General features: G+C 42.3%; 3 protein-coding genes across 6 annotated transcripts in view; 1 reads left to right on the top strand and 2 right to left on the bottom strand.

Moving 5' to 3' along the window:
* Positions 1-182: 182 nt before the first annotated feature.
* Positions 183-7,484, top strand: LOC135113426 (large ribosomal subunit protein mL49-like). 2 transcript variants are annotated; one of them, XM_064028691.1, is made up of 5 exons: positions 183-388; positions 2,392-2,473; positions 3,168-3,291; positions 4,583-5,302; positions 7,135-7,484. In XM_064028691.1, exons 1-4 carry the CDS (start codon positions 227-229, stop codon positions 4,770-4,772), a joined length of 558 nt encoding a protein of 185 aa, XP_063884761.1. In that variant the 5' UTR covers positions 183-226; the 3' UTR covers positions 4,773-5,302; positions 7,135-7,484. The 2 variants fall into 2 exon arrangements, with proteins under 2 accessions (XP_063884761.1, XP_063884762.1); XM_064028692.1 differs by having other exon boundaries at positions 7,114-7,484.
* LOC135113419 (uncharacterized) lies at positions 6,619-13,379 on the bottom strand. 2 transcript variants are annotated; one of them, XM_064028677.1, is made up of 10 exons: positions 13,094-13,379; positions 12,111-12,189; positions 11,446-11,749; positions 10,541-10,797; positions 10,079-10,237; positions 9,488-9,649; positions 8,794-9,024; positions 8,306-8,432; positions 7,639-7,898; positions 6,619-7,228 (listed from the first exon to the last, which is right to left on the bottom strand). In XM_064028677.1, the coding sequence occupies exons 1-10, from the start codon at positions 13,231-13,233 to the stop codon at positions 7,223-7,225; spliced, it is 1,725 nt and encodes a 574-aa protein (XP_063884747.1). In that variant the 5' UTR covers positions 13,234-13,379; the 3' UTR covers positions 6,619-7,222. The 2 variants fall into 2 exon arrangements, with proteins under 2 accessions (XP_063884747.1, XP_063884746.1); XM_064028676.1 differs by lacking the exon at positions 6,619-7,228 and having other exon boundaries at positions 7,564-7,898; positions 13,094-13,378.
* Positions 13,380-13,695: 316 nt separating this feature from the next.
* Positions 13,696-17,121, bottom strand: part of LOC135113423 (uncharacterized) — a 10,719-nt gene continuing 7,293 nt past the window's right edge. For both annotated transcript variants that reach the window (XM_064028688.1, XM_064028686.1), the window contains exons 3-5: positions 16,871-17,055; positions 15,472-16,343; positions 13,696-14,583 (exon numbers count right to left, since the gene is read on the bottom strand). In XM_064028688.1, the coding sequence (XP_063884758.1) occupies positions 14,361-14,583; positions 15,472-16,343; positions 16,871-17,047 (1,272 nt within the window). In that variant the 5' untranslated portion in view covers positions 17,048-17,055 and the 3' untranslated portion in view covers positions 13,696-14,360. The remainder of the gene's footprint in view (positions 14,584-15,471; positions 16,344-16,870; positions 17,056-17,121) is intronic.

Here is a 17,121-nt window from a genome sequence, read left to right as displayed (position 1 = left end):
GAGAGAGAGAGAGAGAGAGAGAGAGAGAGAGAGAGAGAGATTTTATGACTCTGTATTTTATAATTTTTAAGCTTGCAAATCAAAGAAAAAAAAAAACACCTGCGGAATATTTACGATGAAAATAATTATTTAGAGTGAGTCTTGGTAGGAATATTAGGTATGTCAAAGAAGAGAGAGAGAGAGAGAGAGAGAGAGAGCGCGAGACCCAACACGCAGCAGAAGCAAGATGTCAGCGGGTGTGTGTTCCCTTGTTACCCTGCGGTGTGTGTCAGGCTTGCGGTGCTTGAAGGCGGCAGTGTCCCAGCGGGCTGTGCATACCTGTCCCGCTGCTCTGGGCATCACCAACCTCCCTGCAGGCCGCCACACCATTCCTGACAGCAGGGCACAGGTGAGCTTGCCGCCTGGGGTAGCCTGGGGCAGGCCGGTGAGGGTTGTTGACAGGATGTGGTGTTGGGGTGGTGTGTTAGTACTGAGGTGAAGTTATGTGTAGGTATTAGAAGCGACATTATTATTATTTTTTTTCTCTCTCTCCATGAAGAACACCGCGGCAGAATACCGTGTGGGCGAGTAAGCATGGGTAAAGCTGTCTGTAACTGATGAACGGATGTAGGCCACCGATTCAAAATTGCCAAGCCTCATGTATCGGTAGAGTGCAGACGCAGTTTTTTTTTTTTTTTTTTTTTTTTTTAATAATCTGAGGTGCATAGATCGCTGGAACTCCCTACCTGATAGTGCTTTTGGAGCTGACTCCATTGCATCATTTAAAAGATCTTTACACTCTCAGCTAAGCCATATCCTCTTTGACAATATTGAGTAACACTGCCACCATAGTTTCCATTGTTGTGTAAATTCTGCTTAAGGCACACAGCTCCGCCCCTTCTTCAAGCCAACTTTGTCTTACCTAACACTAGGCAAAGGCCTGCTGGCGTGCCTGCAGATGTGGGCTGCCCTGAAGGCTATCAGTTTAAATCATTATACCAGTCAGTATTCACGAGCCATACTGCTGAAAATGACAGGGTAGCCAAACAGGTAAGAATACTTGGAAAGTTGACTGTGAATAATTCATTCCGCTGTTGTTACTTATGGAGAATTGGGGTCTTGGGCTGGCTAGGCCCGTGGCCTGGCGTTATGAGTTGCCAGTCATGCATTTCTGGTGATATTGAGGATGTAATGGGCAAGAGAGTCTCTTATGCATGTTTTGTTGAAAGTGATGGCTAGGTCTTGTCTTTAGGATGCTCTCTCTAAGTCTTATGTTGGCTGGGAAAGGACTACATAGATAATTACTGAGTGTTCCATTCATGAACTACTCATGTGAAGAATTTGTTCCTCTTCTTGGTGCCCTTATTCCTTGGTGTTGCTATTCCCTAACTCTTGTACATAACTTGTGTCATGAAACCAGCACCCAACACACAGGCAGCTGGTAGACACTAATGAAGGGCACTCTGCAAGGCCTGCTTAAAATCCTCCACAATCTCTTCAGCCATGATACTGGATGGGAGAATTCTCATACTGGTACTGGCATAGAGGATAGCCTTGACGTCTGTAGTCTTTCATTGCCACGTTTCTGTAAGTAATAGCAAGACCTGTTTTGTGCAGTTGCTAGATTATATGAGTGTGATTACTGACAAGTGTTGCAAGTGACTCCCTAACAGCTCTTGAAGTTTCATCATTGAACCAGATCTTACATTTGCTGTGGAAAGGAAGCTAGAGAAGAGATGCAAATATTTCGGAGATGACAGCCTTCATGGTGAATGCCTCAGAGAAAATCACTTGGGATATGAGCAGTGGCAATCTCAAATTCCAGATCAGTTGGGCATTTTGGTTGTAGGTGCTTGTAGGGCACAGTTGCCAGTTCTGTGTGGGTTGGGTACTTTTGGCAGTTGAAATTCACGAGTTGGTAATGTGATGAGTGTGTGTGTAACAATCCCCCTGAAGATTTACAGATGTCCTCCTTGGCTGCTGCTTTATTTCAGAGATGTGGCTTATGCTGAGTCATTCTCATGGGTTGCTGCCTTGTGTGTGCTCCTCAGTCTCTGGTGAAGGTGTTGTCTTGCTGACTGACATGCTGGCAAAACACTGTCATGATGCAGCAGATCCACAGCGTTGATACCACTGTCCTCTGCTTTTTGACATACTTATCCTTTCTTAAAACCATCTGCTACATGGTGGGGTGTTGGGCAACCACTATTATATCCACAGGGATGTCTCCTGGTGTGTGTGTGTGTGTGTGTGTGTGTGTGTGTGTGGTGCCTTCTCATGTTGAATTGCTGGCCTGGTATGCAAGTTAATTATGTTCGGAATTATGTAATAAGGAACTTGGAGTAGGAATTCAAATGGTCATCCCTTACCTTGCCACTTGTACACCTGTTGATTGCACCGCTCATATTGCAGGTGGAGACCTCGACAGCAGAGTGGCACTATGTGGAGCGGCTGTTCCCCCTCAAGTCCATCCCTAAACCCACAGTGGCCCCAGGTATGTGTATGTGTTTGTGTGTGTTAATGTGGCATACAGCGCCCATCTCTGTGTCCAGTCTTGCCTTCACTTTGTGTGTGTGTGTGTGTGTGTGTGTGTGTGTGTGTGTGTGTGTATGTGTTTACAGGATTAAGTTAAGCTTGCATTTTATCTTTTTTTTGCTGTTGTATGTTATTTTCTTTAGAATTTTCAATGTTTCTGTTGCACTCATGTGATTTTCCAGTTATAAATTGTATTAATCTGTTCTGTGTGTGTGTGTGTGTGTGTGTGTGTGTGTGTGTGTGTGTGTGTGTGTGTGTGTGTGTGTGTGTGTGTGTACACTACCTATCTGCATTTACCAGGATTGAGTGAAGCTTTTTTATATCAAGTATTTTATGTTTTCTTTTAAAAGTTATGTGTATGTTTTTTGGGGGAAGGTGTTTCTGAGTCTGTGTGTGCCTGTCTCCTTCCAATCCCCCTCTGTCCTTTTGTTCATTCTGCTTTATCCAGCCTCTGTCCAATTCTTTTTCATTTAACCCTTATCCATTTCACACAACCTTAACCCAATTCCTTCTGTACTGCTCCTGCAAAGCCCCTTTTTTACCTCCACATCATCTGGTAACTCCACACATGGCCTCCTGAATGCTTCCCCCTTTTACCCTCCTTCCCTGCCACCCCTTTCCCTCCATCTGACTCACCTCTGACACTGCCACAGGTGAGGTGACACCGTCTGGATGGGTGGCACCGTCTGCCAAGCCCGGGGACCATCCTTATTTTGTCCGCCGTAGCCCCAGCCACATGATTCCTGTCTACCTCCACCACATACCCCATATATCCAAGTAAGTGAGGTGCTGCCTGTTGTTCCTCCTCCTCTTCTTTTTTATCTTTGTTTTTATTATCATTGCCTTGATTTGTTATCTTGCATCTTCTTTGTCATTTGCTTTCATTATCATCATTTTGTTTTGTTATCTTGCCTCTTCTTTGTCATTTGCTTTCATTATCATCATTTTGTTTTGTTATCTTGTCTTTTCTTTTGTCATTATCTTTGTCTTTGTTATTATCATTTTGTTTTATTCTGCTTCTACTTTGTCATTATCTTCATCTTCATTGTCATCACTTTGTTTTGTCATCTTGTCTCTTCTTCATCGTTATCCTCACCTTCATTATCACAAGTTTGTTTTTTTATCCATACTTTTCCTTGTCATCATCATCATTATCATCATCACTTTGTTTTATTATTCTGCCTCTGACATCACATCATATTAATTTTCTATTTCTTATTTATTTATTAATCTTGGTATAACTCCTCATCCTCACTAGGTAGTTAATTAAAAAGAAAAAGAAAAAAAAGGTTAGTGATATTTATTGCCATAATTTTGAGCATTAACCCCTCAAGTGTTCAGGAGCAGCCTTGTGTGGATCAGTTGGCCTCAGCAACTCCTTATATCCTTTATGGATTGGATTGACATATGGGTTCCTCCTCTTTTTGTAGTGTTGGGTGATCCCTTCCCTGATGTTTGTCCTTCCCATGTCTTCCTCACATTGTCTTCAGGTCCTTAGTCTTCCCAGTGGTCTCTTAAAGTAATCATCTCATGTTCATCCATCCCATGTCTTCCTCACAGTCTAGGTCTTCCTACTGGTCTCTTAATCTAATCTTCTCTCTTGTTCACCCTTCCCATGTCTTCCTCACAGTCTTCAGGCCTTCCCACTAGTCTCTCAATCTAATCTTCTCTCTTGTTCACCCTTCCCATGTCTTCCTCACAGTCTTCAGGCCTTCCCACTGGTCTCTCAATCTAATCTTCTCTCGTGTCCACCCTTCCCATGTCTTCCTCACAGTCTAGGTCTTCCCACTGGTCTCTCAATCTAATCTTCTCTCGTGTTCACCCTTCCCATGTCTTCCTCACAGTCTAGGTCTTCCCACTGGTCTCTCAATCTAATCTTCTCTCGTGTTCACCCTTCCCATGTCTTCCTCACAGTCTAGGTCTTCCCACTGGTCTCTTAATCTAATCTTCTCTGATGCTCATCCTTCTTGTATCTTTCTCCACACACTGACCTTTTGTAAACTCCTTATTCTTTATGTGCTCAAGTTCATGGTAGTATTTGTCCTCACGCGGTTCCCTCTGCTCTCAGATACCGAACATTTGTGAGCCATGTGGAGGGGGATGTGTTTGCCCTTCTGGAGGAGCTGCGGGAGTACTTGCAGGACCGGAAGCACACCAGGATCCTCAACATGAGAGCGCATGAACCTCACCAGAAGATAGAGATTAAGGGGCAGTATGTGGCAGAAGTGAGGGAGTTCTTGCTGGAGAGAGGATTTTGAAAGCTGATGGGCACTCTCTTCTTCCCTCTCTCTTTCTCTTTCTTTCTTGGTACTTCTATTTCCTTTGCTTTTTATAAGTTACCTGTCTTATTCTTTCGTATTCCTTCTTTCTTCCTTTAATTTTGTCTTCTTTATTTTTCCTAGGATTTTGAGAGCTGAAGGTACTTTTCTTATTCTTTCTTTCTCCTTTTGTTTTCTTTATTTTCTTATTTTCTATCTCCTTCATTTATTCCTCTTGTTTTTTTTCCTTTCTCCCTCCTCCATTTCATACCTTCTATTTGTCTTATCCTGTCTTTTCTCTCTCACTCTCTTTGAAGGTTCTTGACTTTCATTCTTCCCTCTTTCTCTGTTGATGCTTTTTTTTTTTGTTTTGCCTTGATACAATTTAATGTCATTCTACTTATATTTCCTTTACCTTTCATTCTTTCTGTCCCTCTTTCATCTCTCTCTTTGGTTTTTCTGACTACTGCTTGTGTCCATCCTCTTCCTTCACTTCGACACCACTACTACCACTGCCACTGCTTCATGAGGTAAGGTTTCTTGTATATTTACTTTATCTAGTTGTTGGGAGGAAGAGGAGAAAAGTGAAGTGGAAGAGGAGAGGGGGGAGGAGAAGGGAGAATTATCAAATGAGGAGAAGGGATAGAAAATAGCATCCACAGCTTGGGCATCTTGATGTGATGTCAGTGAGTCACATGTTGCTAACCTGCATTTTCTTTTATTGTTTTGCTGCAAGTCTCCAACACAGAAGAGCCACATGGGTAGAATCACAACCGTACAGCAACACTGACAATTCTCGTCTGTTGCTTTGATTAACCACCAGTATTCAGTTTGTATTACACCTGCTTGGAGAAATGTATGTATTATCAAATTATCAAGGACTTCCACCCTTAGCCGCTCCACAGCTGAGAGTTATGAATACACTCATGTGCAAATTTCCCCTGATGTTTGGGACACGCAGTTAGGCTAATTCAGTGAGTGAGTGCTACTAATCAAGGCCCAGTACTAAGGAATTATAATGGCAAACTGGTGTATTGTAACTGGATTTGCCAGTTCCAATATGCTGCCTGATCTTCAAGTTTAACCTTTTCACTGCTGTCTGGTTCCTTTTCTGTCATGAATTACTCAGAGACATTCCTCTTATTCTACATTATTCATTACCCTAAGAACTGCAAAATCTCTTTATAAGCATACACAAGAAAGAAGGGGATAAAAAATTTTGAGATTTTGCAGTTTAAGTTGCAGTGCTGTGATCTGTTCCACACCACAACGTAAGGCTCAGTGTCCCTGTACAGTGTGAGGTGCCCTGCCACAAATGTGATGGGGAATGGCATCCCGAGTTAGGTTTCAGAAATTTTTGGCTCGCAAACACCACACCATTACAGGATGATGACCAAGGGAACAATCTTGTGCTCCTCCAGGAAGTGTCTGTGGCAGGATGTCTCACACTCTCACAAAGCTGGGCAGTGTATTGTAACTGGTTTTTTGACAGTTTGGTGATGTACTGGGTCTAAATTTGTAGCACTCAACTAACTATATTAGCCTCACTGTTTGTGTCCCAGATGTTAAGGGAAATTTGCACACGGAAATGTATATCCATAACTTGCAGCTGCAGAGTGGGTAAGGGCAGAGCCACTTGGTAAGAATATACACGTTTCTCCAACTTGACGTAATTACAAACTGACTTGTCAATTAAGGTAACAGGTAAGAACTGTGGTAGTGAATTTTCCCGTGCAGCAGTTCTGTGGCGGAGACGGTGGCAAAATAGACATGCAGGTTGGCAACATGTGACACGTGAAGTGGTGCTAATCCAGAGGAGGACAGTGGGGGGAATACCATACAAACATTGTGTAATGACATTTATTTATTAATACAAAAATTATAACTTTTCATTATGTATAATCACATCAACATGCTTCACCTTTTCTTTTTAATATTCTCTTCATTGCAGTGCACATTTTATTTAGTCACCATGTTTATTATTCTGCCTCTGTCATCATCACCACCACCACCACCTTATTTGGGGGTTGGGGAGAAAAAGAGGGAGATAAAGAATAAGGGTGTAGTTTCTTAAAAATACTGTGGGATATGTGAGGAGAAATTGAGAGGGAGGAAAGAGAAGGGGGCCAGGGAAAACAGGATGGTAAAGGATGGAAAATTGGGCTGTGTAGAGATGCAAGGGATGAATAATTGACAGGTTTAGTTTTGTGAAACACTGCTTTGCCTTGACACCCATTGTAAAATAGTGTAAAAACTAGAACTAACTAGATAATACAAAAATTAAATGGCACTGAAAGGTATATACAAATAAAAAGCCAATACCAATCACCTCTCTCTGTAGATCAGCAGGACTCTCTTGCAGGAGACATGGCGAGCAAGAGGAGGAGCACCACCACCAGAACTATCACTGTTAGTCCCTTCATCTTGTCACTGGGGAGTGGCTTCCTTCCTTACCACTAAATATTGATAGAATTTGAGACACTTAACCATTATCCCTGTGTGTATATATATATATATATATATATATATATATATATATATATATATATATATATATATATATATATATATATATATATATATATATATAAATATATATATATAAAATTTTGTACCAGTTTATAAAAAAAATGTATATAGTACTGTAAATATATACTTATGTGTATATCCCTGTCCCTTGTCTGTAATATAATAATAAAAATATTGTAATGGTGTATTCCTTCACGATCACAATTCATTCAAGGGTCAGAAGCTGAAGATTTAATAATTGACATTTTCTAGATCATCGAAGTTACTTTTGGAAGACACTATCTAGGTCGTCAAAATTATTTTTGTTAGCATCGTGTGTGTGCACCGACGGACTCACTCTGGCAGACGGGGCCGCTGAGGAACTGTGAGGAGACTCCCTCTCCTTCTTCTCATTGGCAATTATGGCACCGCAGTCCTCCACCTTCATGCCTTTGAGACTTGGCAGCTTGGCCAGGAGGCTTTTGTGGGCAGGTAGGAGAGCCCCGATCACCTCATAAGTGGCAGGAGGCTTGGCTATGCGTGTAGGTCCCTCTGTCACCAGCCAGAACTCTGCCTCTTCCTCACCTTGCCGTCCCTTAATGCATACCAAGTCCCCGGCTGAAAAGGGAGATCAAATTATAGGGCTGACAAAATGGGAATCATCTTTTTAATTCTTTGCTTTCCAGTGCCCTCTCTATTTGCCTGCCTTGTAGGAGTAATATGATCAATTAACACCCATCTCTGTCAGGTCCACTTTCAAGGAACACTAATTAGAAACACATGGGATGAACCAAGTGCTTTCTGGGACTATGCTGTTTAGTGTCTGGCAACTGGACCAGGCTTGGCATCAGTCTACATTCCTTCTCTGTCTAGCCTGACTATTCCAATCTATGGTAAGAAAACTATCACTGGCAGTAAATGAATGGCAAACGTGAATATAAGATGGGTTGTTAGTTGCTGCCAAAGGATAGTGACAACCAAAATTAGGAATAATGATTTCTGAGCAGCAAGTAGACTTCACTAACCATCAACAATGGCTGGAGCTACAGCATTGGCAGTGGGATGGCAGTCTGCTGTACTCTTGTTCCCTGTGCCTTCTCCTTCCTTCTGGGAGCGTGTGCCAAGCAGGATGGCCCGGCCTAATACCTCCAGCTGTGAGATGGGCAGAGAAAGTTAATTGATAGCAGGTGTGTGGTATCCATTCATCATGAGGGAAATGATGCAAAGCAGAAATTAATAATGAAAGAATCAGTATAAGTAACTTGTGCAGTTCTGTCAAACTGTAAATGAGAAGCCTAGATTAATATAAAACTTTTACAGTAGAACTAATTTGTGTGTCAAATGACAAGCAAAACTAGTCAGTGCGATGCTAAAAATAATGTATACATCTATATATAAATCACAGTAACATCACATTTGACAAAGTTGCTAAAAAATAAATCTGATAATCATTGTGTCCATAAACTCCATGAAAAACAACAAGAAACAAATTAAAACTACCAACACAACTTACAATTTTCCCAGGAAGAGGGCCAAGGAGGGAGGTGGTGCCATCACTGTTATCATCATCATCGCCCATCACCAGGTGCAGGAAGCAGCGACAGGAAGCCTCAGAAACCGAGTCAAACCAGCAGAGTTTCAAGTACAGTCTCTCCTTCCCTGCTGCACCCTGGCCTTGTCCTCCCCATGCCAGGTCCAGAAACACTTCCTTCACTTCTTGCATCTGTGTTTGTAAGACCTGCCACTGAAATGAGAAGTTGGTGAGGAAATTATTAGTGAAAGAGGTCATACACACTCCAAAGAGCATCAGATTTGGAGGGAACTGGAAGGACACCAGAGAGGAGATTGAAGAAGGCCTGGGGATGGTGTGTGGAGGAAAACACAAGAAGGAATGTTTGGGAAGAAATTATATAATATGACTAAATATATGGAAGAGACTTTTACCATCCAACCCAGTAAAAAAAATAAGAACATTAAATTTAATAATTGGGTTATGATAACTGTCTCTGTCTCTCATTAACCAATCTGGCATAAGAGGAGGACAAGATGGAGCAGGAAAAAGAAAAAATGTAAACTGCACCTAATTACTGAAGTGACCTAGAAAGTGAGAGAAAATGACCATTTTTACATGGCTACATAAATATCAATATAGTTACTTAGGCACACTTTATACAAGTAGCTGTGTGTGTGTGTGTGTGTGTACTTGCCTTGAGAGCATGGCAGCGTACTAGGTCTGAAGTGGATCTGCGAGGCCCTGAAGGCAGACGAAGGCAGTGCAGATGAAACTTGTTCCGCTCCCAAGTGAGGCTCCCCAGCAGGCCACCACCACCCACCACATCCAAGTGACACCCACCACTGCACAACACCAGCTGCAGGGGAGCATGTCAGATAACACACATGCCCACATCCACTCTTGCCCTCTCTCAATTATCATAAGAACACATGAAAAGTTAGACGAAAACAAGGTAAAAAAATTTACACACTTGTGCTCTCTCTCTCTCTCTCTCTCTCTCTCTCTCTCTCTCTCTCTCTCTCTTCCCCCCCCCCCCCCCGCCAATCATCAAGACAACACAGCAAGAACTTACATATTAAAACAAGGATTAAAAAATCTTTTCAAACATCTGGGCAATAAGACAAAAAGTTCAGTAAAATGTACCACAAACGATCTAATGGAGAACAAAAAGTAATGAAGGGATGCAACACTCATCACCAAACCTGCACAGGCCTGTTAGGAAACAAACAAAAGGATGCAACACTCTATACCTAAGCCAGTAAGGAAACACGGTACAAACACACACCTGCTTACAAAGGACAGCAGCTTTCTGATTAAGAACGGCACTGTGGGCTGAGGCCAAGCCAAAAAATATCATCCGGTCCTCTTTGCCTAAGGCTTCTGTCTCCTCCAGCACCTTGGCTACAGCGCCGTCACGGAACTCCTCAATTTCCTTCAGGTGTTTCTGTGTGAAGGGGAAGGACTTTAGTTGTAGTGGTGGTGGCAGTGGTGGTGCTTGCTCTTTTTCATATGCCATCAATGTCTCTTACAGTATATCACAAATACTTCCCCCTCTCTCTCTTGTATATATTACCATTGTCTCTTTCTAATCAGAAATACTTCCTTTTTTTTTATGTATCCTGCTCTCTCTCACACGCACACGCGCACACACACCAATGCCTCTATAATATATCAATGTCAATCTCTCTCTCTCTCTCTCTCTCTCTCTCTCTCTCTCTCTCTCTCTCTCTCTCTGATATACACACACCAGTAAAGCCATGATCTCCGAAACACTCCCCATGGCCGACCCGGACGGTGGCGTTTTCTGAATCAGCTCGTCCAGCTCCACACGCAGGTGCTGGAGTCCTGCGTTGCCCTCCTCGGTCTCCTGGATCAGGCGGGACAGGAGGGACATCACCACCCTCATCTTCCCCATCACCGCTGTCACCTCTGTCTGCAGCTTCCTGGCAGCCGAGATGAAGGGAGATGACTTGATAAGGTTGCCGTGTTTCTTCTCTGCTGCCTCTGGAATCCATGAGTATCAGTGAGTGGGTGACAGAAGGAGAGAGGTGTGTGTGTGTGTGTGTGTGTGACTTGGCTAGGCTGCTGTGTTTCTTCTCTGCTGTCTCTGGAATTCATGAGTCAGTAAGTGGGTGAGAGAAGGAGCGAAAGAAAGGTTGTATATGTGTGAGGGGCTGAATGAGTGAGGGACTAAGAGGGACAATGAGATTTAGGATATAAGGAGTGAAAGCAAGAATGAATGGGCGAGTTTATGCAGAGGGTGGAGAGAGTGAGATAGAGAGAGAGAAAGAATGTATATGTGTAAGGAGATGAATAAATGAGGGAGTGAGAGGGAAAGAATGTGTTTATGAATAGGGTTTAATGAGAGAATGCAAGAAAGAAATAGTAGTTGTAGTAGAAAATGTAAAAAATTCTTACATTTCACTCTCCTCCCCATTTAAATAACACAGAAAAGAACAGCTCCCCCTGATAAAAATAACAATAAGCTGTGCAGTAAGATGGATAAGAGTCTCTGGGAAAAACTTGCAAAAAAATGCAGAAGAAAAATGCCCTTTGAGATGCCAATCCCAAAAAAGATTATCCAAAAACAGAAGCATCTTGAAATATACAACTACACATCATACACACATACACACACACACACACACTTACCCAGAGTTTGCATCAATATAATCACAAGCTCTTCCACCTCACTCCTCCTCATCTTCAGTGCAGTATCAATCCTCACAGTCTGGTGCCTCCTGCCTCCACTGCTGTCCCCACCAGTGTGCTTCTCCACCACACATTCGCCACACGCTGCCACACCACATGGGCCGCACCAGTACATGAGCCGTACCCCCACATGCTCCAGACACTCACTTTCAGTACTCCTAATCACACTCCTTTCCCTGTCTTTCGCCGTCCTCCCTCTTGATCTGTGTCTGCCCTTCTTCCTTCCGCTGCATCCTTTCTCATCCTGTTAAGTGAGGTAGGATGAGTAAATTTCTCTCTCTCTCTCTCTCTAAAATGTTTCTTTACAGGTCTCTCTTTACAGAATCTAGTTTCTCTTATTTCAAAATACCCTCTCCTTCAAAGAATATTATGCCACTCTTCCTTCTTTATGAATCTCTTGCTGTAAAATTCTACTTCTTACTTCACTCCTAACTGATTTTTTATTTATTTCTATTTTTACAAGCCTGCCTCTCTCCCCCTTCCTCTCTGTGCAAAAATTTTACTCCATCATTCCCCCCCTTTTGTTTTTTTTTAAGCCTGTTCCCCCCACCCTGACCCCTTCTCTCTCTCTCTACGTTCCTCAGTCCCCTCTGTTCCACACTTACGTCCATGTTCTCCATCATTTCAAGAATGGCATAGTTTGGGAGCAAGTCTCCTAGGTTCAGGTTTGGGGGCTGCTTCTTCCTGGAGAGAGAGAGAGAGAGAGAGAGAGAGAGAGAGAGAGAGAGAGAGAGAGAGAGAGAGAGAGAGAGAGAGAGTTAGTCACTCAATATTATAAACAGATAAGTGTTTTTTTTCCTTCATTATCAATCATTCAATAGAAATCTGTCTTATCATATCACGTGCGACACACACACACACACACACACACACACACACACACACACACACACACACACACACACACACACACACAGGCATTTTTTTTTTCAAGTGTCTTTAAAGTACTTGTTAGACCGATGCCCCGAGAGTTTAGGAATGCGTGTTGAACGACGTACGTGCATCAATAAACGGGAGGCTATTACCAAAGATCATAATAAACGACAAAGTAAGGAGCATGCATCACTTGGCAAATACGAGGCAACTATTTAGATACAAAGATGAGGAAATTACTAAAGAAAATAACCACACATCTAAGATCAACACTCGAAATATGCAGCAGTAGTATGGTATCTACAAAGCAAAGTGCAAAGAGCAGCTACAAAACTAGTACTAGAGGTGAAAGATATCGACTATGAAGAAACGCTTGACAAACTGAAGCCCCCACCACTAGAGTGACGAACACAAGGCGACCTTACCATGCTGTACAAGTGTGTAGAAACCAAAAGATACACATCAGGGATTTCATGGTGCCACAACATTCAACACTAAGAGGACACAGTAAAATATAGTTTTCTGACGGCGCAATCAGCCAACAGAATGCACCGACAGACTTACCTAGTTATGTGCATGGAACATTCATACTAGCTTTAAAGATACCAAATATGACTTAATTAACTGTAAAAGATGGGGCATTACGAGCTTGGCTGAACTCTGTGAAAACACAATGAGGTAAAACACACACACACACACACACACACACACGTACCCGCAAAATGGACATTTGAAACCGTTGTGTTGGATGAAGAGGCGTAAACAGTTTCTACACAGAGTATGGCCACATGAAGGAAGCAGCAGTGGGTCCTTTCCTTCCTTCTCAAACGAGGCATGACACTTCTTGCAGTTCATCCTTTCTCTCAACGTCCTCCTTGTTCAGTGTTCAGACGCTGACTGCTCTTTCTCAACTGTTTCTGCCTAAATATCTCTTACTCATCCATCCGCTCACTCACTTGTGCTGTACACGTTAGTTTCCCGTCAGTTACTGGGGAGTGATAAGTTTATCTCTCACCCTCCCTCCCTCCTTTCTATGCCTTGCCTTCATCCTTCCCCCCAACTCCCTCCCTCCCCTCTTTTCCCACTCTTTCTCTTCCCCTCCCCAACTCTCTCCAAGGTCGTGTTCCCCCCCCTTCCTCTGTCAGAACACTCCTTCACCCTCACTGCTTCCCCGCCCTCTCTCCTCTCTGGTCCCTCCCTTCTACGACCATTCAATTGCAACTCCATTCCCTTCTTTATTTTTTCCACGCTTTAACAATTCAATAAATTAGGAATAAAAAGAACGAGAAAATAAGGAAAATAAATAAAATAGATAAATGAGTAGATAAATATATAAAACAAATATAAATGAATGAATACAACCACAGTAAAAATAAGGAAATTAATAGGTGTGTAATTCACAGAGAGAGAGAGAGAGAGAGAGAGAGAGAGAGAGAGAGAGAGAGAGAGAGAGAGAGAGAGAGAGAGAGAGAGAGTGTGTGTGTGGGCGTTTTAAAGTGTAGTAGTTCCGTGAAGAGATAAGAGTTTGAAGGTCTGTCAGAAAAGTTGTGATTGTGCAATGATATCTTTGCTTTAGCTATTAAGTCTCTCTCTCTCTCTCTCTCTCTCTCTCTCTCTCTCTGAAAAAAATGAATACGTTTAATATGTATTTTAATAAAAAAAATAGTGACGATGATAACCATAATAATGAAATAATGAATCAAATAATAATAATAATAATAATAATAATAATAATAATAATAATAATAATAATAATACCGGGAAAAATGTTGAGTGCTTATACATTTTCACACAAAACATTAAAAATCTAAGTTTTGCTCGATATGCACCTGTAATGGCTTAAACAACAACATTATCATATCTCTACTGAGTTTTATATCCTGTCCGTCGGTCTGTCTGATCGCGAGTGGGTTAGACACTTCACTCTCCTCATTTGCAGACTACTCATCGCAAACACTTCTCTCTCACCCGCCAGTGGACAGTCAGTCAGTCATCAGCAGAGACAGGATGAACATGTTATTTGGACTGAACAGCGATTTATATTTTGTAGACATGAAGTGCACGGAAGAGGAGGCAGGCCGAGGGAGATATGAGAGGAATGCAAAGATCACAGAGAGAGGGTTGAGTGGAGGCTGAAGATGAGGAAGAGGACAGAGCTCTATGGAAGTGTAGTGAGGTACAGCGACCCAATGCGAACTTGAGGCTCTGTTGGAGAGGAGTTCCAGTTATCTTGACGTACTGCTTTGTATATAGTTCTGTTGTCGGGATGTAACTGTGGGAATAATTAACTAATACGGAAAACCAAAAATTGTGTTCCTTTCCATTAGAAAATGAATTATACGCTCTTACCGATTCTCATTTTTATACATTTTTCATCAGCTGGTTATGAACTGAATTTTACTTGCAGGCTTGGGGACAATTTTGTACATGTGAGGTGCTTGGAAGGAGCACATTTCAGGGGGAGTCGGTGGCAGAGTTGAAACTTTTTTTTCCACGTTTTTCTTGTTGAAATAAAACACTGATGAAAACCACGTATTAATGAAATAAAAACATTGATTAAAACCACGTATTAAGTTTCTATTATTTTTGGGGTGAAAATACAATAGCTAAAATCCTAAATTGGATTTCCTGACCTATAATAATAATAATAATAATAATAATAATAATAATAATATAATAATAATAATAATAATAATAATTATTATTATTATTATTATTATTATAGTATCAATTATTGATACTATAATCTCCAAAATTATACATTTCTATCAGTAAGAACACCTGCCTCCGCTACATGATACTGATGATAGTAACAATCAATTAAAATAATATCAAGATAGATAATAAGATAATAAAGCCTATCTGCAGCACCTCAGCCTGTCTGGCGGGTGTTCCTAAGGCGCCCGCTAACAGAAGAACCTTTTATTCCTGTCCTTACATTTTTTTTTTCGTCAGTCATGACAAAGGTGCATAAAAAAATGAAAATATAATTAATAAAAATAAATCGAATTACGAAAACTACTACGCGTCATGCTCTTAAATTGTCACAAAATAATCAGAAAACATAAAATTACATCCGTGTGTGTGTCTTACCGATAACAGTGAAGTGAGCGATAGCCATCAGTCCGCAGCGACCCGTCAGCCAGCAGCGCCGCCTGCACGATAAACAGGGAGGGACTGAACGGAACAGGTCCCGCCCCCTTCCACGGAGATACCGCGGAGGTGGTGGACGTCAAGCTGACTTTTGGGAATCCAGGGGAGCTGTCCAGGGCGGCGCGGGAGGCATGGGGTGACCAGAAGGAACCCATGGATAAAACGGCCTGAAGAGGTGAGGTGTTCCGCAAGGTTGCCATCTCCTGCTGTATGAACGTCTTGAATGACGGACTGATCGGGGAATTTTTTGGGCTGCTATTGGTGGCTCGGGTCTTGGTGGGGGTGTATGGCTTGCTTGGGGTGGTGGTAGGAGAGCTGAGAATGACTAGTGTGTTAGTGGGTGTGCGGAGGATAATTGGGGTGTTGGCTGGGGATTTTGTTGGGGTTTTTGGCGAAGTGTTACGGCGGGATGCGGTACTTCCAGGGGTGTTACAAGCCTCTACGGAATCCCACGGCTGTCCCCACATCGGATCATTGTCGAATAGCAGTCCTCTTCTTGCCATTCCCCCGCGCAACCTACTCTCTCTCCTGCCGCCATGTGCCTCTCTCTCTGAATGCACGTGTCGGACAGATACTGGCGTGCGTGGATTGGTAGGAACCGATACTCGAATTATCTTTCGCATCTCGTCGTCTTTCCGAGTGTTATTGCCACATCCACGTCCCCAGACTCCTCCCAAGATGTCCACGGGTGTATCCTTGTCTGCGACGCAGTGCAGAGGTTTGGAACGCACGGTGATGCAACGTACGCTTTTCCCACAATGTTTAGAGGCGCACTGAGGAAAAGGACGCCGCTGGTTCACTGACGCCTGCATCTAGTGGCAAGGAAGGGAATTAATTGAAGCTTCGAATTCACATGTTACGATTATAACACAGAATTTACATGGTTCTACAGTTCAGGTTTAGTATATATATATATATATATATATATATATATATATATATATATATATATATATATATATATATATATATATATATATATATATATATATATATATATATATATATATACATATATAAGAACTACAAATAACATACTTGTTGCTCAGAAAATGGAGACATGTAAAGGAAAGTGAAAGAAAGAATAGAAGAGGAAATAGTGGAGGCGCGAGGTTAGCTTATTAAGCTTCGAAACGTTTGGACGAGACGCTTACAATTGTTAAAGATGAACATGGGAATGATTAAAACGAAACTACAGAAAGAAAGAAGGGATAACGGAAGTGACATAAGAGAAAGGTAAGAAATGAGAGTATAATTAAGATTTCGAGAGAGAGAGAGAGAGAGAGAGAGAGAGAGAGAGAGAGAGAGAGAGAGAGAGAGAGAGAGAGCAATAACATACTTGGGACAGGCGACACAGGGGTACACAGGTAGGATGACAATAACGGTGGCGAGATATGAGCGAGGGAGAGGCGAGGCCACGGCAGCGGGCAACCACCAGCTGGCGTTCCACCTCCTCCAACAAGCAGCCTCGTTTCCGGCCACGTTTGCTGTAGAGCTTTTCCAGTCGCTGCCACATGATGCTTTCTGGAATGGTGGTGGTGGTAGTGGTGGTGTGGGGAGGGGAGGATCATTAGAATTAACAAAACAATA

The sequence above is a fragment of the Scylla paramamosain genome, chromosome 25, assembly GCF_035594125.1.
Source record: "Scylla paramamosain isolate STU-SP2022 chromosome 25, ASM3559412v1, whole genome shotgun sequence".
NCBI classification, from domain to species: Eukaryota; Metazoa; Arthropoda; class Malacostraca; order Decapoda; family Portunidae; genus Scylla; species Scylla paramamosain.
The sequence above is the reverse complement of the archived record's forward strand: the minus strand, read 5'-3'. Positions and strand labels throughout refer to the sequence as shown.